This window comes from Anolis sagrei, chromosome X (genome assembly GCF_037176765.1).
Source record: "Anolis sagrei isolate rAnoSag1 chromosome X, rAnoSag1.mat, whole genome shotgun sequence".
NCBI classification, from domain to species: Eukaryota; Metazoa; Chordata; class Lepidosauria; order Squamata; family Dactyloidae; genus Anolis; species Anolis sagrei.
Window position 1 is genome coordinate 52,095,652 of NC_090034.1, and position 25,945 is coordinate 52,121,596.

The following is a 25,945-nucleotide window of genomic DNA, read 5'->3' on the forward strand; positions in this document are numbered from 1 at the left end:
GAGAAAAAAAATCAAAAAGGAAAACACCTTATTTCCCTTTATTCTCTTTTCCATCAGTGCTTGGAATATATATATCCCCCGCTTTGTACAAAATCACCCCCCAAAATCATCCATTTTAATTCAGGAATAACAATAATCAACCTATAAGAAAGTGTCTTGTTTGCGGAATCCGGCTCAAAAGCCTCGGCCCATTGTTGTCGTTTGTGTTGCGGGGGGGAAAAATGCACAAGGCGCAAGGCTCTGGCCTTCATATATAGATCTCTATGGCAAACGCATGCAATCCAATGGAAGGAAATTATTTTAAAATCCCAACAACCCATTTCTTCAGTGCAAGTCAATTGGAATAAATGTATAGATTTATTTATTTTTTGGAAATAGATTAATTTAAATCCATTTTAATTGACCAGTAAATTTAAATTAATTTATGAGATATACAAGTCAAACGTGTCTTTCCCAGCGGTGTTTCCCCAAAAAGGGCCACTTCCCCTAACAACAGACAAGACAACCAAGTAGTATTTCCCCAGAGGGCCACTCCACCTAGCAACAGGCAATCCATAGTATTTCTCCAAAGGGCCACTTCACATCTTTGTGGTAGAAACAGACAAACACACATCCTTTTGAGTTTTATAGAGAAGATATATGAAGATATAGTGCTACTTCGATGTGTGTTTTTGCTTCAAAGGTCTACACTGTATTACTCTTGTGATTTCTTGCCTGGCGACTCTGAAAGCGGCCGCCCTTCTTCTTTGTCCTTTTCCCCTCTCTCTTGCTTCTCTACGGGATAAAAAAGGCTCGTTTTCAGCATAATTTAAGCACGATTATATTTAAATACAAGAAGACGTTATGTGCCATTTGCTCCGGTTTGATTTTTGGCCCCTTGGAAGAAATCAGGAAATCATATACATCAGGCATGGGCCAGCTTGGGCCCTCCAGGTGTTTTGGACTTCAACTCCCACAATTCCTAACAGCCTACCGGCTGTTAGGAGTTGAAGTCCAAAACACCTGGAGGGCCCAAGCTGGCCCATGCCTGACATATAGCTATATATCTCCTGAGACAAAACACAAGACTGAATTGAGCAAAACAAAAAAATATAGATCCCTATCTTAATAAAGTGCAGCAGGGCAAAGTGGACAGGAGGGTCCTTCCCGGCTGAAACAGAACATGTGCTTTTCCCTCGGCTCCACTTCCTGGTTCTTTCCAACCAATCAGGGCCTTGTGGGCGGAGCCAAGGGGATTCCTGACTCTGCCCCTGCAGGGGAATATTCTTGGGTTCCACGCCTATAGCCGCTTGTCCTTCACCAGCCCATTTTTCAAATGATGGCTGAAAAAAGAGAAGAAAAAAAAAGATTAAAATAAGAGGGAAATCTGAAGATGAGCCAAAAGCATGATGCGGCGGCAAAAAAGGCTAATGCAATTCCAGGCTGCTTCTATCCACAGAAGTCCAGGTGGAGGGAAGTCATGAGGCCCCATCCAAGATATGGACAAGACAAGAGAAAAAGAAGGAAGGGAAGGAAGGAAGGGGAAAGGGGAGAAAGGAATAAGGGAAGGAGAGAAAGAGAAAAGCAGGGAAAGAAAGATAGGGAGAAGGGAAGCAACAAAGAGAATGGAAAGGGAGGAAAGGCAGCAGGGAAAGAAAGAAAAGGAGGAACGAAGAGAACAGAGGGAAGGCATAAGAGAGAGGAAGGAAAGGAAAGGGAGAGGAAAAAAAGTCAAGGGAAGGAAGAGAATGGAAAGGGAGAAAGTTATAAGAGAAGGAACAAAAAGGAGGGGGGAAAGGGAGGGAGGGAAAAGATAAGAAAGAAAAAGGAAAGAGGGGAAAGGGAACAGGAGGTAAGGAAGGGAGACAAAGGAAAGAGGGAAGGTATGAGAGGAAAAAGAAGGGAAAGAAAGGTAGGGAGAAGGGAAGGGATGAAGAGAACGGAAAGTTGAAGGTATAAGAGAGAAAGGAAAGGAAAGAGGAGACAGGTATGAGAAAGAAAGGAAAAGGAGAGAAAGGGAGAAGGGAAGGAAGAGAACTGAAAGGGAGAAAGTATGAGAGAGAGAAAGGAAAAGGAAGGGAGAAGGAAGGAAAGGTATAAGGGAATGGAAGTAAAGTGGGGAAAGGTATGAGAGAAAGGGAGAAAGAAGGGAACGAAAGGTAGGGAGAAGGGAAGAAAGAGAACAAAGGGAGGAAGGTATACGAGAACGAAGGGAAGGGAAATGAAGGGAGAGAAAAGAAAGGTATGAGAGAAAGAAAGGGAAAAGGTAAGAAGTAGAAAGAAGGGAAGGTATAAGAGAAAGGAAGGAAAGAAAAAGGGAGAAAGATGAGAGAAAGAAAAATGAAAGGGAAAAAAGAAAGAAAGGGAGAAGGGAAGGAAGAGAACGGAAAGGGGGAAAAGTTATTAAAGAGAAAGGATGGCAAGGAATGGAGGCAGAAGGAAAGGAAGAAAAAGGTAAGGGGAAAGATTGAAGGAAAGAAAGGGAACAGGGAGGGAGGGAGAGAAAGGAAGGGGAAAGTATGAGAGAAAGAGGGGGGGAAAGGGAAAGAAAGGTAGGGAGAAGGGAGAGGATAAAGAACGAAAAGGGGAAGATAGAAAGGAAAGGGGAGAAAGGTATGAGAGGAACAGAAAAAGAGAAAGAAAAAGATGGGAAGGAAGAGAATGGAAAGGGAAAGACGGAAAGAAAAAGAAGGAAAAGAAGAAAGGGAGGGAGAAGGGAAGAAGGGAAAAGTACAGAAGAGACAGAAAAAGGGCAAAGGCATAAGAAAAGGAAAGAAAGGGGAAGAGGGAGAAGACAAAAAGGGGCAAGCTATAAGAGAGAAAGGAAATGAAGGTGGAGAAGGTATGAGAGAGAGAGAAAGGGAACAGTAGGGAGAAGGGGAGAATGGAAAGGGGGAAAATATAAAAAAGGAGGGGGGAAAGAAGGGACAGAAAGGTAGGGAGATGGGAAGGATTGAAGAGAACAGAAAGGGAGAAGGTATAAGAGGAAATGAAGAGGGAGAAATAAATTAAAAAGAATAGAAAGGGAGAAGGGAAGGAAAAGAACGAAAGGGGAAAGGTATAAGAGAGAGAGGAGAGAGGGAAGGAAAGGAAGGAAGAGAAAGAAAAAGGAAAAAGGTATAAGTGGAAGAGAAAAGGGGGGAAGGTAGGAAGAAGAGAAGAAGGAAAAAGGAAAGGAAGTGAAAGGAAGCTGGGAAAAGTTATGTGAGAAAGAAAGGGAAAAAGGAATGGAAGGAAAGGAGGGAGAAAGAAAAAGGAGGAAAGGAATGAGATAGAAAAAAACTGGCAGGAGGGAAAGAGAAGGGGAAAGGAAGAAAAAAGTATGAGAAAGAAAGAAAAAGAAGGGAAAGAAAGGAATGGAGGAGAGTAAAAGGAAAAAGGGAAGGAAGGGAATCCCAGATATTGCTTGTTAGGAATTGTGAGAATAGAAGTCCAAAAGACCTGGAGGGGCGAAGTTTTCCCATGCCTGTTCTAGTTTACATCAATAGGAATATTGATCTAGGGGTCTTCGTGGACCATGAACTGAACCTGAGCCAAGGGTGTGATGTGGCAGCAAATGAGCCCAATGTGGTCCCGTTCCAGAGCCTCAAGGGAGGAATTATGGTGGCGACAAAAGGGGGAACTCACCCCTCCTTCAAGCCCCATTTCCTGCCGTCCACTGTGTCGTATTCGCGTACGTCGTCCACCTCCCGGACCTGTCCCAGCAGAACCTTTGCCAGGAAGAAGGCAATGTACTGCGGAAACAAGGAAAACAAATCCATTACTATTGCAATGAACTGGACTCCATTATAGTTGCCATGGAATCATGCTCGAAATGTCGAGATAGCTCCGATTTGCATTCTATTGCTCCTATCTGTCAACTCCGCATCTGTATGCTTGTCCGCTATGCCCTGCCTCATATACAGAAGAAGAATTGTTGGAGGCTACAGACAATGCCATTGCTGTTGCCCGTTTTTGATCAAAAGATATTTAGCCGCCTGCGTTCCTTCTATTTTTATCAGTTTTATACCAATTTATGCAATGCTTTTGATACGAAATAAATAAATCTATCAATTCTGTATCGGTATGTGGTGCAAGGTTATATAATAATTATTTTTTCTATTTATAAATATTTTTATATATTTGTATATGTACTTGTGTTTTTATTCTAGGTAATTTATTGTATATATTTTAATGTTTGTTGCACTCGAGCCATCAGGAGAGGTGGGTAATAAATAAAAATTAATAGTAATTATAATATTATACAATACAAATAATATAAATAATACTTCCCTGGGTTGCTGTGAGTTTTCCGGGCTGTTTGGCCATGTTCCAGAAACATTCTCTCCTGGCATTTCACCTGGCATCCTCAGGATTTGTGACGTCTGTTGGAAACTAGCCAAGTGAGGTTTATATATCTGTGGAATGTCCAGGGTGGGAGAAAGAACTCTTGTCTGTTGGAGGCAAGCGTGAATGTGTAATTGGCTACTTTTAATGGCCTTGCAGCTTCAAAGCCTGGCTGGTTCCTGTCTGGGGGGAGTCCTTTGTCTTATATATTTCATAAATAGTCTTATATATTCCAATGAAACTACAGATAATAATATTAATAATATACATTAATAACAAGTAATAACATTCACAACTAGCTCCAGCAGACAAGAGCCCTTTGTCCCACCCTGGTCATTCCACAGATATATAAACCCACTTTCCTAGTTCCAACAGACCTCACTACCTCTGAGGATGCTTGCCATAGATGCAGGCGAAACGTCAGGAGAGAATGCCTCTAGACCATGGCCATATAGCCCGAAAAAACCTAGGTAATAACTTGTATATTCCATAAATGAAACAGTAGGTAATAACAATATAAATATATTATAAATATATATAAGTAATAACTTGTATAGTCCATAAATGAAACTACAGATAATAATTTAAATAATATATAATAATAATGTACAATAAATAATAACTTGTATATGCCACAAATAAAACCACTGAAAATATAAATGATATATAATAAATAATAACCTATCCATTAATGAAGCCACAGTTTATAATAATATGAATAATATATAATAAATAATAACCTATCTATTCTATAAATGAAACTGTAAATGATAATCATAATATATAACAATGCAACTCCCACGAATGATGGACCTGGACCAAACTTGGCACACATAACCCCCATGACCCACTTTACGTCCTGGTGCAGTTTGGGGATGGGGTGGGGGTGGACCATGGATGATGGGATTAGCAGTACTTTCAAACACTTTGGCGCTTACACTGACAGATCATGACCAAACTTGGCACACAGAGCACCCATGATCCACTCTACATCCTGGTGCGGTATGTAGAAGGATGGTCCATGGATGATGGGACTTGCAGTACCTTCACTTATTTCCAGAGACCACTGTGAACCCACACAAATGACTGATTAAGAACAAACTTGATACACTGAGCCCACATGACACACTTTACATCCTGGTGCAGTTTGGGAGAGGATGTACCATGGATGATGGGATTTGCAGTACCTTCACTCACTTCCCGAGACAACTGCGACCCACACCAATGACTGATCAAGGCCACACTTGGCACAAAGAGCCCCCATGGCTCACTCTACATCCTTGTACAGTTTGGCAGATGATGGACCATGGATGATGGGACTTGCAGTACCACCAGCCACTTTGTGAGACCACTGAGACCAGCATAAATGACAGATCTGGACTAAACTTGACACACATAACCGCCATGACCCACCTCAAGCCCTTGTGAAGTTTGGGGGAAGATGGACCTTGGGTGATGGGATTTGCAGTATCTTCATCTGATTCGCTTGCCACAGAACATTGTGGTCCCCACAAATCCAGACCTGGACCGAACTTGGCACACAGAACCCCCATCACCCACTCTACATCCTGGTGTGGTTTGGGGGATGATGGGCAATGGATGATGGAACTTGCAGTATCTTCACTCACCTCCGGACACCACTGCGATCTTCATCTACTGACTGATAAAGACCAAACTCGGCACACAGAGCACCCATGATCCACTCTACATTCTCTTGTGATTTGAAGGAGGATGGACCATGGATGATGGGGCTTGCAGTACTTTCACATACTTTCTGAGACTACTGAGACCCACACCAATGACTGATCAAGACCTACCTTGGTACACACAGCCACATGACTCACACTATATCCTGGTGCAGTTTGGAGGATGGAGCAATAACGATGGGACTTGCATATGGGAATTGTAGTTCGCCTGCACTCACTGAACTCAGATGACATTGGATCTAGACTAAAACTGCAGCACCTACAAACAATGCCTATCTTAAATAATCCAGGCACTGCCGGGTCCCCAAGTTAGTATAATAATAAAGAATAATGTATATATTCTATAAATGAAACTGCAGATAATATAAAATATAATAAATAATAAGTTATATATTCCATAAACAAAACCGCAGGATACCCCCAGGCAGGAAGTAGCCAAGCTTGGAAGCTGCATTCAGTGCTAATCAAGGTGGCCAATTGCAACATTCACACTGGCCTCCAGCAGGCAAGAGTTCTTTCTCCCACCCTGGACATTATTCCACAGGTATATATATATATATATACACTTCACTTGCCTAGTTTCCAACAGACCTCACAATCTCTGAGAATGCCTGCCAACGAAACGTGAGGAGAGAATGTTTCTGGAACATGGCCATACAGCCCAGAAAACGCACAGCAACCCAGTGATTCCGGCTGTGAAAGCTTTTGACAATATAATAACAAATAATAACTTATACATTCCACAAATGAAACCGCAGATCAAAGGGAGCCAAATTGGGCTTAAGAATAGCATTATGTTTATCTAAAACACATCACCTCTAGCCATTTTAGGACCTCCAGGAGGTAGCCCTATTTCTCCATGAGCCGTCTATGGTGCTGGATGGCCATCTGTCAGGAGGGATCGGATAGTATGCCCCTTTAAGGCGGAAGGGGTTGGACTGTATGGCCTTGGGGGTCCCTTCCCACTCTGGAATCCCACTCACCAGGAACCAGTAGAGGTTCATCAAAGTGAGGAGGAAAAGCAGGCCATTGAAGAAGAAGTAATAGGGGACGAAGACCATGGTTTGGAGGCAGGTGTGGCAGCTGGCATAGAGCACCTTGAGTGGGAACCAATAGAGACGAAACCAGAACCTGTGGAGAAAGAAACGAAACATCATTATCATGTATACTTAGGGGTCAGTAGCTAATCCTTTCTATCTATATACTGCTCTCTTGCAGCCACATTTAGCTCTGCAAACATACAGATACACAAAGGTCAATGGGCTGCCTTTGAGCACTGCATACATTTATACCTATAGGTAAGGATCATTAGCCCTTTCTCTCTACTGCCATCTTGTGGCTGCACCTGAACACTGCATACATACTTAGAGGCTAGCAGCTAATCCTTTCTATCTCATCATCTACATACTGTCTTCTTGTGGTTGCATTTATACATAAGGGCCATTAGTCCTCTCTCTACCGCCATCTTGTGGCTGCACCTGAACACTGCATACATACTTAGAGGCCAGCAGCTAATCCTTCCTTTCTTGTTAATCCTATCCATATACTGCTCTCTCGTGGCTGCCTCTGAGCACTGCATACATACATACATTTCTAGAGACCAGAAGCTAATCCTTGCTATTTAAATACTCCCCTCTTGTGGTTGCACTTGGGCACGACATCCACACATATGTAGAGGCCAGTTGTGAGTTTTTCTCTCTCTTCTGCCCTCTTCTGACTGCCTATAGCACTGCATACATACATATGGAGAGGCCAACAGCAATTCCTTTCTAGCTCTTTTCTGCCCTCTTATGTTTGCCTCTGAGCACTGCACACACTCCATCATTATGGTCCACACGTGCATAAATACATATCTAGAGGTAAATAATTAATCCCTTCTGTCTCTATACTGCTCTCTTTTGGCTTACTTTGAGTACTGCATACATTTGAAATTGTTCATTTTTGGGGCCACATCACCAAATAATAATCATAATTGACTTAGTACTTATTACTTATTGGCCTATTTATCTTACGGAGGCCGACTAACCAGCTGATGCCAAAGGAGAGGCAGCCGGCATTGGAGATCACATCGTTCAGCCGGTGGTAGACTCCGCCACGGTACTTGAAGTAGACATTCAGCTTGGTAAACTCCAGCTGGACATCACTGATGTCGTGAAGGAAAAGGACCAGGATCCCCACTCTGTGGTACCTGGAACGATCCGGAAGCCAGGATCAGAGCCCCAAGTTTAACAAAGCAAATGTAGGAAAATAAATGCCATCTTAATGAGAGACTGGAACCTGGACTTCGCTTCTGTGACTCGTTTAACCCACTGATATTCTGCCAAAAAGACGGGGAAATAAACACCTTCTTAATACCCGCTTTGGTGATCCATTTAACCTGTTGATATTTCACCAAAATAGAGCAAATGATGGGGAAATAAACATTTTCTTAATAACAAGAGACCGGAACCTGGATTTTGCTTCTGTGACTTGTTTAACCCATTGCTATTCCTCCAAATCCCCATCTCGTTTTGAGGCCCAATTCTCGAGCAACTGAATGGTTTTCTGGCACAGCGAGAGGAATGTTTATGACTGTCAATTATGAGTGTAAATGGAAGGAAAGTGTTACCTGAAAATGTAGGAGAAGGCCAGCAGCAAGAGGGTGACCACATGGTGGACGAGCATCACAACTGAGTCCTTGCGCCAGACGTCCATGTAGAGTGTAGAGTAGAGCGAGTGGACGTAGAAGCTGCACTGCAACAGGTAGGCGATGGCGATGTCCGTCGGCACCTCTGTGCCCAACTCTGAATCTGGAGAACCAGTCAGAATGAGATGGAGGAGGGTCACATTCGAATAATTCGGGGAGGGGGAAGAGTATTTATAGCATCGGGAGAGTATGCTAATACAAGTACAACCCCTGAATCCGCAGGGGATAAATTCCCGATTTTGTGACAAATTTTGTCAGATGTCGATAAATGAAATGGGGGGCCCTGATACCACAGATACAGGGTTTGTAATGTAAATAAAATGGGGTGTGTCGATACCACAGATACAGGGTTCGCAATGTAAATGAAACAGGGGACTGATACCAAGGATACGGGGTGTGTAATGAAATGGGGGACCGATACAATGGATATGGGGGTCATAATGAAAAGGGACCGATGCCACTGACCCGGGGTTCGTAAAGTAAATGAAATGGGGTGCATCAATATCATGGATATGGGGTTCACAATGTAAATGAAACTGGGGGACCGATACCATGGATATGGGGTTTATAATGAAATGGGGAGACCGATACTATGGATATGAGGTTCATAATGAAATAGGGGGGCCAATACCATGGATATGGGGTTCATAATGAGATGAGGTAACCAATAAAAAAAGATATGGGACCGATACAATGGACATGGGGGTCATAATGAAACGGGACCGATGCCACTGACCCGGGGTTCGTAAAGTAAATGAAATGGGGAGCATCAATATAATGGATATGGGATTCACAATGTAAATGAAACTGGGGGACTGATACCATGGATATGGGGTTTATAATGAAACAGGGAGACCAATATCATGTATATGGGTTTCATAATGAAACAGGGGGACCGATATTATGGATATGGGGTTAATAATGAAATAGGGGGACCAATACCATGGATATGGGGTTCTTAATGAAATTAGGGAACCAATAAAAAAGATATGGGGCTCGTAATTAAATGAGACCAATACCATGTATATGGGGTTCATAATGAAACGGGGGGACTGTTACCATGTATATGGGGTTCATAATGAAATGGGGAGACCAATACTATGGCTATGGGGTTCATAATTAAATAGGGGGACCAATACCATGGATATGGGGTTCAGAATGAAATGGTGGGGCTGATACCATGGATGCGGGGTTCCTAATGAAACAGGAAGACCAATACCATGGATACGGGGTTCATAATGAAACGGAGGGACCAATACTATGGATACAGGGTTCATAATGAAACAGGGAGACCAATACCATGGATACGAAGTTACAAGGAAAATGAGTACCGGTCTTGTGGGTATGGGGTTCACATTTGTGCTTTGTACGTTAAATGAAACCAGGCTCTTGGGAGGCTATAGAAAGGACTCTTGGGGGGAGCACTCGGACCTGTGAAGTGACCCTGCAAGTAAATACAAAACAAGACCCCTTCCATGTCCGTACCAACGAAGGCCGACGGGGGGTCGTGGAAGAAGGGGTACCCAGCAAAGAAGAGCAGGTAGGTGCTGTAGGACCAGGAGAGGGTGTAGAAGGCCAGTTTCCATGCGCTCTCGGGCATCTTGGCCGCATCTTTGGGGGGCAGCTGGCACCATTCGGCAAAAGGCTGCAGGCAGGGAGACACGAGTCAAATCACCCATTCCGATGCCTTCCTGAGCATCCAACGCCCACAAACATTGCTTCATTCACAGGATGTTATAAAACGGATTGCACAAAATTTCCTTCAAACTATGCGCATAATCAGGTATATATGAAACATCAACCAATTCAATATTTCAATTGAGGCTATATGTATAATCAGGTGCTTATAATTCATTTCAAGTTTAGATTTGGGGAACCATCTCTAAGGTAACTCATTATGTATATGTATGCATATGTGAGTGTGTGTGTGTATAGATAAAAGTGTTTCTATGTGTGTGTGTGTGTATATGTATGTGTGGATGTATATGTTTATGTAAATGTGTGAGAATTTGTAAATATAATGTGTGCATCTCCACTTGTATGCATACATACACACACATTTCTTTATATATATATACATATATATGCACATTGATCGATAGAAGGTGTGTATGTATATATGTATTTATTTATCTATATGTTCTGTCACTGGAGTACACGTGTGTGTCCCCCCCCCCCCCACTTGTGGGAAAGTTTGATTCCACAACCCCTGCTATAATGAGCTCTCCTCCGCAAATAACCTGTTTCTCCTTTATCTCACCTGAGTTTTTAATTAGTTTGTAATTAGTCTCTCTTTTAATCACTACATGTAGCCTGCCCATTTTATTATATATTTTTTGGCCCTTGCACCTCCATTGAGCCCTCCCCTCGCTGATCCGGGAGAGGGTGAAGTGCTCCAGCAGGCCTTGCATTCTCTATCTGGCCCCCTCTGCTAGGCCTTTGTGTCTCCATTGGGCCCCCGTTGTGTGTGTGTGTATATGTATATGTATGTGTGGATGTATATGTTTATGTGAATGTGTGAGAATTTGTAAATATAAGTGTGTGCAAATGTGTATGTATCTCCACTTGTATGCATACACACACATTTCTGTATATATATATGTGTGTGTGTATACATACATACATACATGTGTGTTTATATATATGGGTGTGATGTGCTTATATATGTGTGTATGTATGTATATACAGATATATATGAATGTGTGCATCTTTGGATAGATAAATAGATAGATGTGTGTATGTATATATTTGTGTATGTGTATGTTATATATACACAAACACTTCTAAATATACATATACATGCACATTGATAAATACAATGTGTGTATGTATATATGTATGTATTTATGTTAGATATGTGTGTATCTATATGTTTATATGTCTGTTTGAGAATTTGTATGTATAAGTGTTTGCAAATGTGTGTGTGTATATCTCCATGTATATGCATATACGTATCTACACATATGTATGTATATTGAGATGTGTGTGTATGGATATATAGATGTGTGTGTTGATCTATATGTATGTGTATATATAAGTGTGTGCATATATCAATATACATACATACACATGTATGTATGTGTATATGTGTGTAAATATCTATATGTATGTATGTATATGCATGAAAATTTATATATATATGTGTCTGTGTGCAAATATGTATGTGTATATCTCAGTGTGTGTGTATACACACACACATAGATACACACATTTGTGTATATACAGTATATGTGTGTATGATATATACATGTGTGTTTGTATATATATAGGTGTGTTTATGTGTGTATATAGGTACCATTTGTGCATATTCACAGTTGACCACACAGGGAAACTATCTATACAAACACACATACACAGACACATATACATACATCTATATATACACAGACACACATATATATACACACACATATATACACACATCTATCTATACAAAAACTGATCTATATATGTATATATGCACACACATCTCTCTCTCTCTCTCTACATATACCTGTGTACACACACACACAATCTATTAGGGTTGCCTGAGGGCTGAGAAAAGCGGTATATAAATAAAGTAAATAAATAAATAAATATTAACTAAAGGCATTGCACGAAGTCAACCAACAAGTTTAAATCAGAATTATTTATGCATGTGCAGGACAGATCCCCCTCTTTCTGCATTCTTTCTTAGCACATTTGCGGGTCATTTCTAAGGCTGGAAGGACTAGGAGAAACAGGAGAAGCCGGCCCTCCGAAAACCCCTGACGGCGGAGGGCTAAATTAAGCCTGCAGCTGCTCTTGGCAGTGAAAATACAGCCAGAGAAAAGAGCCGACTAGCCCCGAGGGCAAGATGATTCAATTGGCAGAGATAATGCCATTGGACGGGCACCCCAGAGGCTATCTAGTCTGGTCCTGTCCCTGCCCAAACCAGGGTTGACCCTGCTTAGCAACACAAAAACATCCAGATTGTACATTTATAAACCCTGAAAGTCAAAAGAGGTCTCGATGTCACCTTATTATGACATTTGATCGATGAAGAATAAAATCAAAGTTAGCGGGCTAGATGGGACAGGATAATTGCTTCTTTTTGCCCCTAAACTCCTATATGATTCCTATTTCTATATTATTCAACAGCAATCACGTCCCACACTTGATGTGTGGCAACTGCATTGCAAAAAAGGCAGCATGAATTTGAAATACTTTATAATAATATTTATTTATTTATTTATTTATTTATTTATTTAAAACATTTAGATTCCGCCCTTCTCACCCCGAAGGGGACTCAGGGCAGAGCATGGCATATATATGGCAAACATTCAATGCCGGGACAAGAATTCATATGAGTATACATAAACATTAAAAACATTTATCAAAATATTAAAATACACCGTTTAAAACCGTCTTGGTCATCTGCATCAAATCTAAATTGGCCTAGTGAGTTTCCTATCGCTGCCTTATTGCACTGTCCCGAAAGCTTGGTCCCACAGTCAAGCCATCCTTCTGAACGACAGGAGGGAGGAGGGAGGGGGCCGATCTGATCTCACCAGGAAGGGAATTCCATAGGCGGGGGCAATCACTGAGAAGGCCCTGTCTCTCGTCCCCAAAAATCGCGCCTCTGACAATGGCGGGACGGAGACCAGGGACTCCCCGTAGGATCTTAATCTCCGCAGTGGTTCATAGCGAGAGATGTGTTCGGACAGGTACATCGGGCCGTGGCCGTTTATGGCTTTATAGGCCAAAGTCAGCACACTGAATTGTGCCCGGTAGCAAACTTGCAGCCAGTGGAGCTGACGTAACATGGGAGTTGTGTGCTGCCTGTATGCCACTCCGGTTATTAACCTGGCTGCCTCTCGTTGGACTATTTGAAGCTTCCGAACCGTCTTCAAAGGCAACCCCACATAGAGTGCATTGCAGTAGTCTATCCTGGATGTAATGCGAGCGTGGGCCACCATGGCCAAGTCTGACTTCCCAAGGTACGGGCGCAGCTGGCACACGAGTTTTAAGAAAGACATACGACAACGAAGTCGCATTTTCAAAATAAGCAAAATTAATAAGACAACAATGCATTAAAGATGAGGCAATTAGCAAGGGAAGGCTTTGCATATGGTTCTCAAGGAAGATTCACAGAGGGATATATATATATATAACTATTCAGTGGAAGTTGGACATATGGCTGGATGGGATGCAGGGCCCTCCCCAGAATAAATCCACTTTATATGGGATTAATATTGAACGGCGGATTACAACATAATCCTGTGTCAAAAGGCTTTGGAGGAATGAATGCAAAGGCCTTAAGTCAATCCCATGAAATAGAGCCTGGCTAACTAGCTGTATTTCTGAAGACAAAAAAATTAATTAATTTGACAGAACTATTAATAATGATAGTAATAATAATCATTATTATTATTGTTATCTATACACATAATAAAAATGAAAATAAGTATGTGCGTATGTGGCTGGGGTGTCCACTTACACAGACAAGCTCCTGTCTCCACAAACAGCTTTAGTTCCCACCACTCAGGAGACACCAATGGCTCTCCGTCCAATGACAACGCAGGTTATAGCGAGCACCGTGAACATGTCCAAGAGCCCCGCCAGTGTCCTCCACAAACACCACACTGCCCACCATGCAGCTGAAGGCTTTCATACAGGACAATTTCATCCTAGATTTGTTGTCTTTCCTCCACCACAGACATCCCAGTGTTTCTGACTCTCTCCATTGTTGTGGAATTTGCCTCTCCCTTAATCCTTTCCTATTCTTTTCTATGGCACACAGCAAACAAAGGAATTGATCTGCAACTGAACATATTAGAGAGGTTTTGGGGAGAATTCACCATAACTTGTGGAAGTTATAGGTACTGGGATGTATCGTTCACCTGTAATCTAAGCACTGCACTCTGAACTCCACCAACAATGAACCTGGAACCAACTTGGTACACAGAGCTCCCATGACCAGCAAAAACACTAGAGGTCTTTGGGGAAAATTCATCTTGATTTGGGGGAGTTGTAGTTAATCCAGAGAGCACTATGAACCCAAACAATGATGGCTCTGAACCAAACAGGAGTTGTAGGTCCTGGGGTGTATAGTTTTCCTGCAATCTAAGAGCACTCTGAACTCCACCAACAATGGACCTAGAATTAACTTGGCACACAGAAGCCCCATGACCAACAAAAATACTGGAGGTCTTTGGAAGGATTTATAGAAGTTGTAGTTCACCTACATCCAGAGTGCATTATGAACCCAAACAATGATGGATCTGGACCAAACCTGGCATGCATACCTGATTTGCCCAAATTTGAATACTGGTGAGATTTGAGGGGAATTTGCCTAGACATTTTAGAGTTGTTAAGTACTGGGAGTTATAGTTCACCTGCAATCAATGAACACCCAGAACTCCACCAAAGATAGAATTGGATTTATTATTATATCCTACTTTATCTCCCAAAAAAAAAATACTACTACCACTACTACTACTAATATATTATTAGTAATATTAGTGCTCTCCTGATGTAGGTGAGCTATAACTCCAAAACTCAAGGTCAAGGCCACCAAACCCTTCCAGTATTTTCTGTTGGTCAAGGGATATCTGTGTGCCAAGTTTGTTTCAATTACATCGTTGGTGGAGTTCAGAAGGCTCTTTGATTGTAGGTTAACGATAAATCCCAACAACGATACCGCTGAGCTGCTGAGCTTGTTGACCAAAGGGGCACAGGTTCAAATCCAGGAAGCGGCATGAGCTTCCGCTGTCCGTCCCAGCTTCTGCCAACTTAGCAGTTTAAAAACATGCAAATGTGAGTAGATCAATAGGTACTGCTCTGGTGGGAAGGTAACGGTGATCCCTGCAGTTATGCTGGCCATATGACCTTGGAGGTGTCTACGGACAACGCTGGCTCTTCAGCTTAGAAATTAAATTATTACTACTGCTAATAATGTTATATTATTAATATTATATTAAATTATTATTATTACTACTATATTATTATTATATTCTACTTTAAAGTGGCAAAATACATCAAATAAGAAAACCTAATAAAAATAATAATAATAACCTAATAATAATAAATTATAATATTATAAATATTATATTAAGTTATTACCACTAATAAACAATTATGATTACAAATATTATATTATTACTATGTAAATTAAATTATTTTTATTACTATGATGATTAGGTTCCACTTTATCTCTTTTTAAAAGGCATCTAACAATACTACAAATGAGAAAACCTGAATAATATATCCTATAATAAATATAATATTTAATATTAAATTATTACTATTTATAATAATGCATCATCATAATAAGCAGAATATACATACTGCTATTACTTCCAATGATTAATAATTAATCATTGTTATTATTGCTATAAATATATAATAAACGATGCTTGTATTTCCTCCCATAGAAATCCTGCCTTTGCCTTATAAGGGCTAAGAGAGAGCCATCATCACCTGGTCCTCCCTGCCCACTCCATCCACGGTTGCCTTGGCAACAGAGGTCTTCCCCGCACAGCAGTTGCCGTGGCAACGGCAGCTGGGCAGCAACTGGTACCCTTCATTGGAGAAAGATGGAGAAAAAAGGCAGATGCAAAGTAAGTGACAGAAAAGCACCTCAAAGAATGTGCTCTTCATTTCGAATCATTATGGATGTTTATATTATTATTATTATTATTATTATTATTATTATTATTATTATTATTATTATTATGTAGAATAAAATAATAATAAAATTTCTTACACAAGTAGCCTGGAGGTCAAATAATAATAATCATCATCATCATCATCATCATCATCATCATCATCACCACCATCTTTACACACATAGCCTGGAGGTCATTTTATGCATAATATTTTGAATCATTTTGTGCATTTAGGGAGCGCATGCTCAGGCAATACTCCTGAAAGCTCACACTTCAAGGAGACATTAAAACCAACCCGGTAACCAAACCGACATGGATCAAATGCAAAACACAGCCCTGCTTGACGCTTTATCAACCTTTTGACCACAAGCGAGTTGAGATGAGGGCTATCGTGTTCTGCTTTTTCCACGGTCAATCAGTCAGCGCATACCAAGGGAGACCTGGCTAAATTGGGAGGGAGCCCCAAAAGTGATCCAGTCCAACCCTTTGTGCAGAACCCAACCTGGCCCTCAAGGACATCTCTAAAAAAAACCCAATAATAATAATAATAATAATCATCATCATCATCATCATCATCATCATCATCCATACCGGGTGACAGTCACATTGAACAGGAAAAACTCAGCCATTATCAGGACCTCAAAATCGAACTGCAAAGGCTCTGGCATCAACCAGTACAGGTGGTCCCAGTAGTCATCGGCACACTGGGTGCCGCGCCAAAAGATCTCAGCCAGCATTTGGAAACAATAAACATTGACAAAATCATGATCTGTCAACTACAAAAGGCCACCTTACTTGGATCTGCGCTCATCATTCAAAAATACATCACACAGTCCTAGATGCTTGGGAAGTGTTCGACTTGTGATTTTGTGATATGAAATCCAGTATATATATCTCGTTTGCTGTGATATATTGTTTCTGTGTCAGTAAAATAATAAGCCAAAACTTTTAGTATTGGGGAAAGTCAAGTAAGACATTATTATTATTTTTATTATTATTATTATTATTATTATTATTATTTTCACATAGTCGAGCAATTTTGACTCTCCTTAAGATAAGAAAGTGGGATACAATTATTATTATTATTATTATTATTATTATTATTATTATTATTATTTGCATAGCCTTTGAGCTGCTTTGACTTTTCTTAGAAAAATAGAATACATATTATTATTATTATTATTATTATTATTATTATTACTATCATCAACAACATTTTCACATACACTGCTTTCAGTCTCACATAATAAAAATCAAAATATGTATGTATGTATCTATACACACAATAAAAATCAAAATATGTATGTATATGTGTGACGGGGGTGTTCACTTACACAGACAAGCTCCTGCCTCCACAAGTGGCCATAGCTCCCGCTACTCAGGAGACATCAATGGCCCTCCCTCCAATGACATTGCAGGTTGTATGAGCGCCGTGAACACGTCCAAGAGCCCGCCAATGCCCTCCACAAACACCATTCTGCCCACCACTCAAGATAATGCTTTCATACAGGTCAATTTCATCCTAGAATTTCTGTTTTTCCTCCACCACAGACATCACAGTGTTTCTTACTCTCTCCATTAGTGTGGAGTTTGCATGACTCTGCCCACTGACTTTCTTTTAACCCTTTCCTATTATCTTCTGTGGCACACAGCAAACAGAGGAATTGATCATCAACAGAACAGTTGAGAAGCTTGGGGAGAATTCACCATGATTTATAGGAGTTGTAGGGATGTATAGTTCACCTAAAATCTAAGAGAACTCTGAACTCCACCAACAATGGACCTGGAACCAACTTGGCACACAGAGCTCCCATGACTAGCAAAAATACTGGAGGTCTTTGGTGGAAATTCACCTTGATTTGGGAGAGTTGTAGTTCACCTACATCCAGGGAGCACTATGAACCCAAACAATGGTGGATCTGGACAAAACTTGGCATGCATACCGATATCCCCAAATTTGAATACTGGTGGGTTTTGAGGGAAATTGGCCAGGGCATTGTGGAGTTGTAGGTACTGGGATGTATAGTTCACCTGCAATCAATGAGCACTCTGAACTCCACCAAAGATGGAATTGGACCAAACTTGGAACACAGAGCCCCCATGACCAGCAAAAAAATTCTGGAGGTCTTTGAGGGAAATTTACCTTGATTTGGGGAAGTTGTGGTTAATTGTAGTGCTCTCTGGATGTAGCTCATCTACATCCAGAGAGCACTGTGAACCCAAACACTGATGGATCTGGATCAAACTTGTTTGATTACTGGAGGGGTTTGTGGGAACTAACCTTCCTTTCTGGGAGTTGTAGTCCACCCACAACCAGAGAAACTGTGACCTCCACCCATGATGGACCTGGACCAAACTTGACACACAGAGCCCTCATGACTAAATCAACCTACTGCGGGGTTTGAGGGGACTGACTCACCATAGTGGGAGTTGTAGTTTACCCTACAGCCAAAGAGCACAATGAATCCCACCCATGATGCATCTTGAGCAAACTAAATTCTGTGCATTGAAACCATCTCCAAAAAAGAAAAGTCGCAGTCGTTGTAATCAAAGGCAGCTCAACCCTCATCTGCATAATGAATATTAGACATTAGAATCATTTGATAAATATTGCCGCCATGAAACGCACATGAGGGAAGGCAGGAGGGGGTTTTGCAACAACAATGTCCTCATCCTGTTTCGTGAAGTGATGGTCAGTACAAATGAAAGATCTCTTTGCAGTCAGATATGTGTACATATTTATAGATCTATTTCAAAAGAGATTTTTTTGACATCCCATCTCAGCTAATGGCCCAATACAGAAAAAGAAAAGAACGTGGGAGAAAATGGAAAAGAAAGACAGTGAAAGGAGGAGAAGAATAAATCTCCTCCAGGCAAAAAAAAATCACAAATTGAACTGCATATTACTTTATACAGAAATCTCCATTAAAGGCACCTTTCCTTTTCTCTGTACAAAGAAGCAAAAGCACGTTACCATTCATTCAACCAAATACCTATCTAGCTATCCATCCATCCATCTCTATCTATCTGTCTATCTATCTATCTATCTATCTATCTATCCTTCTATCTGTCGCTATCCATCCATCCATCCATATATATCCTTCTATCTATCTATCTATCTATCTATCTATCTATTTATCTATCTATCCTTCCTTGCATCCGGATATCTATCTATATCTCTATCTATCCATCCATATATATCTATCCTATCTATCTATCTATCTATCTATCTATCCATCCATCCATCCATCCATCCATCTATCCATATCCTTCCTTCCTTCCTTCCTTCCATCAATCCGGATAGCACTCTATTTATCTATCAATTCATCTAAATATATCTATCTATCTATCCATATATATCACTCTATCTACCTTCTATAGCTATCCAACCCCCCTCTCCCTATATATATCCTTCTCTCTCTCTCTCTCCATCTCTATCTACCTATCTATTTTTCCTTCCTTCCTTCCTTCCTTCCTTCCTTCCATCCATCCATCCATCCATCCATCCATCCATCCATCCAGATATCTATCCATCCATCCATCCATCCATCCATCCTTCCATCCAGATATCTATCTATCTATCTATCTATCTATCTATCTATCTATCTATCCATCCCTCCCTCCCTCCATCCATCCATCTCTATCTATCCTTCCTTCCATCCATCCATCAATCCATCCATCCATCCATCCATCGTTCCTTCCATCCATCCAGATATCTATCCATCCATCCGTCCTGATATCTATCTGTCTATCTGTCCGTCTGTCTGTCCTCCCTCCCTCCCTCCCTCCCTTCTTTTCTTCCATCCAGACATCTATCGATTGATTTATCTATCAATCCATCCAAATATATCCTTCTCTATCTATCTATCTATCTATCTATCTATCTATCTATCTATCCATCCATCCACCCATCCATATTTATCTATATATCTACCCATCCATTCAATCCATCCAGATATTTATCTATCTCTTTATCTTTGCGTCTTTCCACCTACCCACCCACCCATCCAGATATCTATCTATCTATCTATCTATCTATCTATCTATCCTTCTATCAATCCATCCATCCATCCATCCTTCCTTCCTTCCATCCATCCATCCATCCATCCATCCATCCATCTATCTATCCATTCATTCAGATATCTATCTATTCATCCATCCTGACATCTATCTATATATCCTTCTATCTATCCTTCTATCAATCCTTCCTTCCAGCTATCTGTCTGTCTATCTGTCTTTCCATCCATCCATCCATCCACCCAGATATCTATCTATTCATTCTTCTGTCTGTCTATCCATCTATCTAGCCATCCACCCAGATTTCTATCTATCCATCCCTCCATCTAAAATCCAGTGTGTGTGTGTGTGTGTGTGAATGTTTGTGTGTGTGTGTATATACATATATACATACATACACAGAAAGAGGATGCAATGGACTATTAATGCAAAGGGTTTACACAATACTAGATCTTTGAAAATATGCTTCACAATGAAATGCAAAGCAGTTCGATGCAAGATAAGGCAATCTGATGCAAAGCAATGCAATGGAATAAAACCAAGTTCAGTGCAAGGCAGTTTACAGGCAAAGCAGTTCAGTGCAATTAATAAAGTTCAATCTAAGGCAAAGTAATGCACTGCAATGCAAAACAATGCAATGCAAGCCAATGAGATGTTGGCAGTTCAGTCTAAGGCAGTGTTTCTCAACCTGTGGGTCCCCAGGTGTTTTGGCCTACAACTCCCAGAAATCCCAGCCAGTTTACCAGTTGTTAGGATTTCTGGGAGTTGAAGCCCAAAACATCTGGGGACCCACAGATTGAGAGCCACTGTTCTAAGGGATGCAAATCAATGGAAGCCAAAGCAATGAAATGGGATTGCAAGGCAATGCAACGGAAAGGCAATGCAAGGGAGTTCAATACAAGGCAATGTAATGCAATGCAAGGGTAGGCAGTTAAAGGCATATCCATCCAGATATCTATCTATCTATCATATCTATCCATCCATCAAAATATCTATCTATCTATCTATCCATCCATCCATCCATATATCTATCCATGCATCCAAGTATCTATCCATGCATCCATCCATCCAAATATCCATCCATTCATATATCTATCCATGCACCCAAATATCTATCCATCCATATATCTCTCCATGCATATATCTCTCCATCCATTCATCCAAATATCCATCCAAATATCCATCCATCCAAATATCTATTCATCCATCTAAACATCTATCTATCCATCCATACATCCATCCATCCATCCATTTATCTATCCATGCATCCAAGTATCTATCTATCCATCCATCAATCCAACTATCCACTCATCCATCCATATATCTATCCATGCATCCAAATATCTATCTATCCATCCATCCATCCAACTATCCATTCATTCATCCATCCATCCATATATCTATCCATGCATCCAAATATCTATCCATCCATCCATCCATCCATCCATATATCTATCCATGCATCCAAATATCTATCTATCCATCCATCCATCCATCCATCCATCCATCCATCCAACTATCCATTCATTCATCCATCCATATATCTATCCATACATCTAAATATCTATCTATCCATCCAAATATCTATCCATCCATCTATCTCTCCATCCATCTATCTCTCCATCCATCCATCCAGCATCCAAATATCTATCCATCCATCCATATATCTATCCATGTATCCAAGTATCTATCTATCCATCCATATATCTATCTATCTATCCATCCATCCATCCATCCATCCATATATCTATTTGCGCATCCAAATATCTACGTATCCATCCAAATACTTATCTATCCATTTATCCATCCATTCATTCATCCATATATCTTTCCATCCATCCATATATCTATCCATCCATCCATATATCTATCCATTTATCCAAGTATCTATCTATCTATCTATCTATCCATCCATCCATCCATCCATATATCTATTTGTGCATCCAAATATCTATCTATCCATTTATCCATCCATCCATGCATCCAAATATCGATCTATCCATCCAAATATCTATTCATCCATATATCTATCCATCCATTTATCTATCTATCTGTGCATCCAAATATCTACCTATCTATCCATATATCCATTTATCCATCCATATATCTATCAATGCATCCAAATATCTATCTACCTATCCATTTATCCATCCATCCATCCATCTCAACTTCCTTTCTTCCGTCCAGATATCTATCTGTCTTTATCCCTCCATCCAGTAAGGCAGTTCAATGTCAAGGGAATGGAATGGCAAGGCCATGCAGTTCAAAGGCAATGCAGTAAATGCAATGCAATGGAAGACGGCGGGAAAAGCCTATCCATCCACCCAGGTATCTCTCTCTCTCTCCACCCAAGGCAAGGCAATGGAATGGAATGGCAAGGCGATGCAGTCCAAAGGCAATGCCATACAAGAGGAATGTAGAGCAATGCGAGGGAGGGCATTGGAAAGGCCTGCCTGCCGACCGATCTACCTATGTGCCCATCGATGCCATGCCAGGCAGAGGTGGGTCTGGGCCTGGAGCTCCCCCCTGGCCCCCCGCCTGGCCCCCCGCTAGCCTGGCCCTGCCTCTCACCCGGAGGAGCGTGTGTGCGGCGGCGCGGCGGGCGAGGGTGAGGGCGAGGGCGCCGAGGAGGCAGAGGAGGGCCTCCTTGGCGGCGGGCTGGGCGTAGTGGTGCCAGGAGTGGAGGGCGCGCTCCCACCCGCAGCCCCCTCCCGCGCCGCTGGACGAGCACTCCCGCGCCGCCCCCGACAGGCTGCCCCAGCACAGCCCCGCCAGCGCCGAGTAGCCCGGCATCGGCTCCGGAGAGCGCCCCGCCGGCGAAGCAGCCAAGGGAAGTCCAGCAGCAGCCTCCATCCTCCAGGCAGGCAGGCAGCGGTTCTGCAGCTGGGAGAGAGACGCTCAGAGAGAGAGAGCGAGAGAGCGCGGCAGGTGCGGCGGCGGCGGAGGCTCCCTCGCGCATGCGCCACGCGCCACGCCGACGCCAGAGGGCGCGCCAGAGAAGCACACTCGCCTCGGAGAGAGGGAGGGAGGGAGGGAGGAAGAGGGGTCGGTGATAGTATGATAGCTGGGTCCGGAAGCTCCGAGGGTTACGCACATTCCGCAAGGGCGGTGGAGAATAAGGGAAGGGGAGGGCGGGATAGAAAGGAGGGCATTAGGGTTAGGATAAGGTATAGGGTAGGGTTTGGGCAGGGGCGGCTCGTCCATTATGCGAAGTAAGCGGTCACAGAACACTTTGTTTTGCCAGGGGCGCAGAGGCGCCTCTGTAAATGCCCCTCGACCGCCACTTGAGGAGCGCCCCCTCAACTCACAACAGCCCTAGCAGTCCGGGGGGAGCCTCGGCTTTCTTGCCTCACTGCCGGGCGATCCTCTTCCCAAAGGGGCCGGGTCCTTGAGCCTTGCCTAGCCCCTCTCTCAGGGCCGTAGCCAGAAAAAAAATTCGGGAGGGGTTGAAATTTTCGGGGGGGGGGGTGTTGAAATTTTCGGCCGGGGGGGGGGAGGGTTGAAACCTGCCGCCTAGCTCACGCTGAAGCAAAGAGAACAGCAGAGGGCAGAGCAGCCTTCAATAGCCTGCAGCTCCATCCCTGTCAACCACCTCCACCAAGTCTGGCCTCCTTAATGAGAGCATTCAACATGCACACTCCCACTTGGTTGCTTCACTACATCAGCTATTGCTGCAAGTAATGACAGTGTGAATAAATTGTCAATATTTGCCTGAGATAGTGCTTGCAGTTCTGGAGGGACTCTTATGAGCAAAGTGCAGGAGACAAGATGGAACTGCCTTCCTGGCCCCTCTCTTCATTCTGATCTCAGAGCAGCGGTTGGTGCTGGATGGTGTGTGTGTGTGGGGGGGGGGGGGGCTCCCAACTGATGACACTGGAAGTGATATCGAGCTAGAATTTAGAGGCTCCCACCCAGGAGAGAGGAGCCCTTAGACCCACCAAAGAGAGTCCGGTACTCTGGCGAGCGAAGAGAAAAGAGCCAAGAATTTTCCCTGAATTTTCCCAAATAAATTTCCTCAAAGTTGAAGAAAAGCCACCAAGTTGTATTTATTTCGTCCAGCTGGAATGGATATCAAACCGCGATAATTCATCAGGAAAGACATACATGCAATGCATTTTAGTACATTTTTATAGAAAAACAGAGCTGTCAAAGTTCAAATTTCCCGCCCCCCGCCCCTCAGCCAGCATCTCCCTGATTGGCTGTTGTCATCAGCTGGAGGGGAGGTGCAGCCGGTTTAGCCGCACCTCGGCCAATCAGAAAGCCAGTGCCGCTTCAAGCCCTCAGCCAATGGGAGCGAAGGTGGCGGTCCTTGGGAAGAACAATGAAGCAAATGTCCAGATGATCGATTTAAAGTCACGTAATGTGTCCGAATGGCCGGCAATAAATCTAAAAATAGATTCCTCAAACTGGGCATGTTCCTTGAAAGGTTGAGATATGCAGATATGGCTGGTACGATCACCCAGTTCTGGTATTTCCTTGTCACACATGTGAAGTTCATTTGGTTATCTTAAGCTTTACTTGGTCCATGGGGAAATGACAAAAGGGAGGAAATCTGGGACATCCCGACTTCCCTTGAAAGCAGAATGCCTCTTTGTTGGTAGATGACTAGTTCACCAGGGGGCTCCCCTCAAGTGGTCCTGCTCCGATACTTGAGGGGGCCAGGATATTGTCATGCAATCAGTCTTTGTTTAAAACCTTGAATCAATAGGGATAAGCCTTGGGAAATGGGCTACCCAAGGCTGATGTCATGCCGGAGGTCACGAAAAGGTGGCTTTCCATATTTCATATACAGACATACACACAGGGGTCAGGAGATACATAAGGAATAATGAAGCATAAGGGAATTTCATATACACCCATCCCACCCACCGGAGTCCAAAAGAATAGGTCCATAAGTAAGAAATCATATCATCCCTCTATCATGAGAAGGGAGTCCATAGGGCTTGGGGAAAAGTTCCATAAAGTTTTCAAAAGTCCTCAAAAGTTTGGGAAAGTTGTTCAAAGTTGTAAAATCCAGAAAAGGCAAGCGAGAAAAGGTGTCCCAGTGTCCACAGAGTCTTTATGGCCATCCACCAACGCTGAAGATCGAGATCCATGGAGAGAACTACAGATCCCTCCACATCAAGGACCAAGGCGGCCCGCCGACATCTTAGGGATCCCATGGGTTGACCGCAACAGTTTCCCAGGATCAGCAGGCTCCTTGGACATCCACAAAATGGTGGCAGCGAGGCAACATCTTTGGAAAAACAGCTGGACTCCAGGTTGGGGTTTCAGAGGCAAAAAAGGTTATTCCCGGGGCGGAAGGGGCAGCAGAGCAAAACCGAGATAGCCATTAGTCTTAGAATTCTCCCAGGAGAAGAATGACACCATTTTTGAAGCAATCCGTTGACTCGTGGATACGGGGACCCAGTGGGTTTCGATATCCACGGTTCAAAGGAGCGCAGCTTCGGTCTCCCTGGGACACGAAAATCGCATCCCAGGAGGGCCGGCAGCCATCTGCAGCCCAGGAGGAGAAAGGTTTATTGAAAGAGAAGTTTTGAGGCAGTAAAGGACACAAAGTAATACTATGGCAGAGGGAAAGGTTACAATTAATTGACACTTTT

The 25,945-nt window shown here is 42.4% G+C and overlaps 1 protein-coding gene across 1 annotated transcript; it reads right to left on the bottom strand.

Annotated features, from left to right (window-relative positions):
- Positions 1-988: 988 nt before the first annotated feature.
- Positions 989-23,288, bottom strand: CERS1 (ceramide synthase 1). Its single transcript, XM_060785089.2, has 7 exons — positions 22,914-23,288; positions 10,183-10,342; positions 8,620-8,800; positions 8,038-8,199; positions 6,995-7,142; positions 3,607-3,713; positions 989-1,322 (listed from the first exon to the last, which is right to left on the bottom strand). The coding sequence occupies exons 1-7, from the start codon at positions 23,193-23,195 to the stop codon at positions 1,280-1,282; spliced, it is 1,083 nt and encodes a 360-aa protein (XP_060641072.2). The 5' UTR covers positions 23,196-23,288; the 3' UTR covers positions 989-1,279.
- Positions 23,289-25,945: the final 2,657 nt, after the last annotated feature.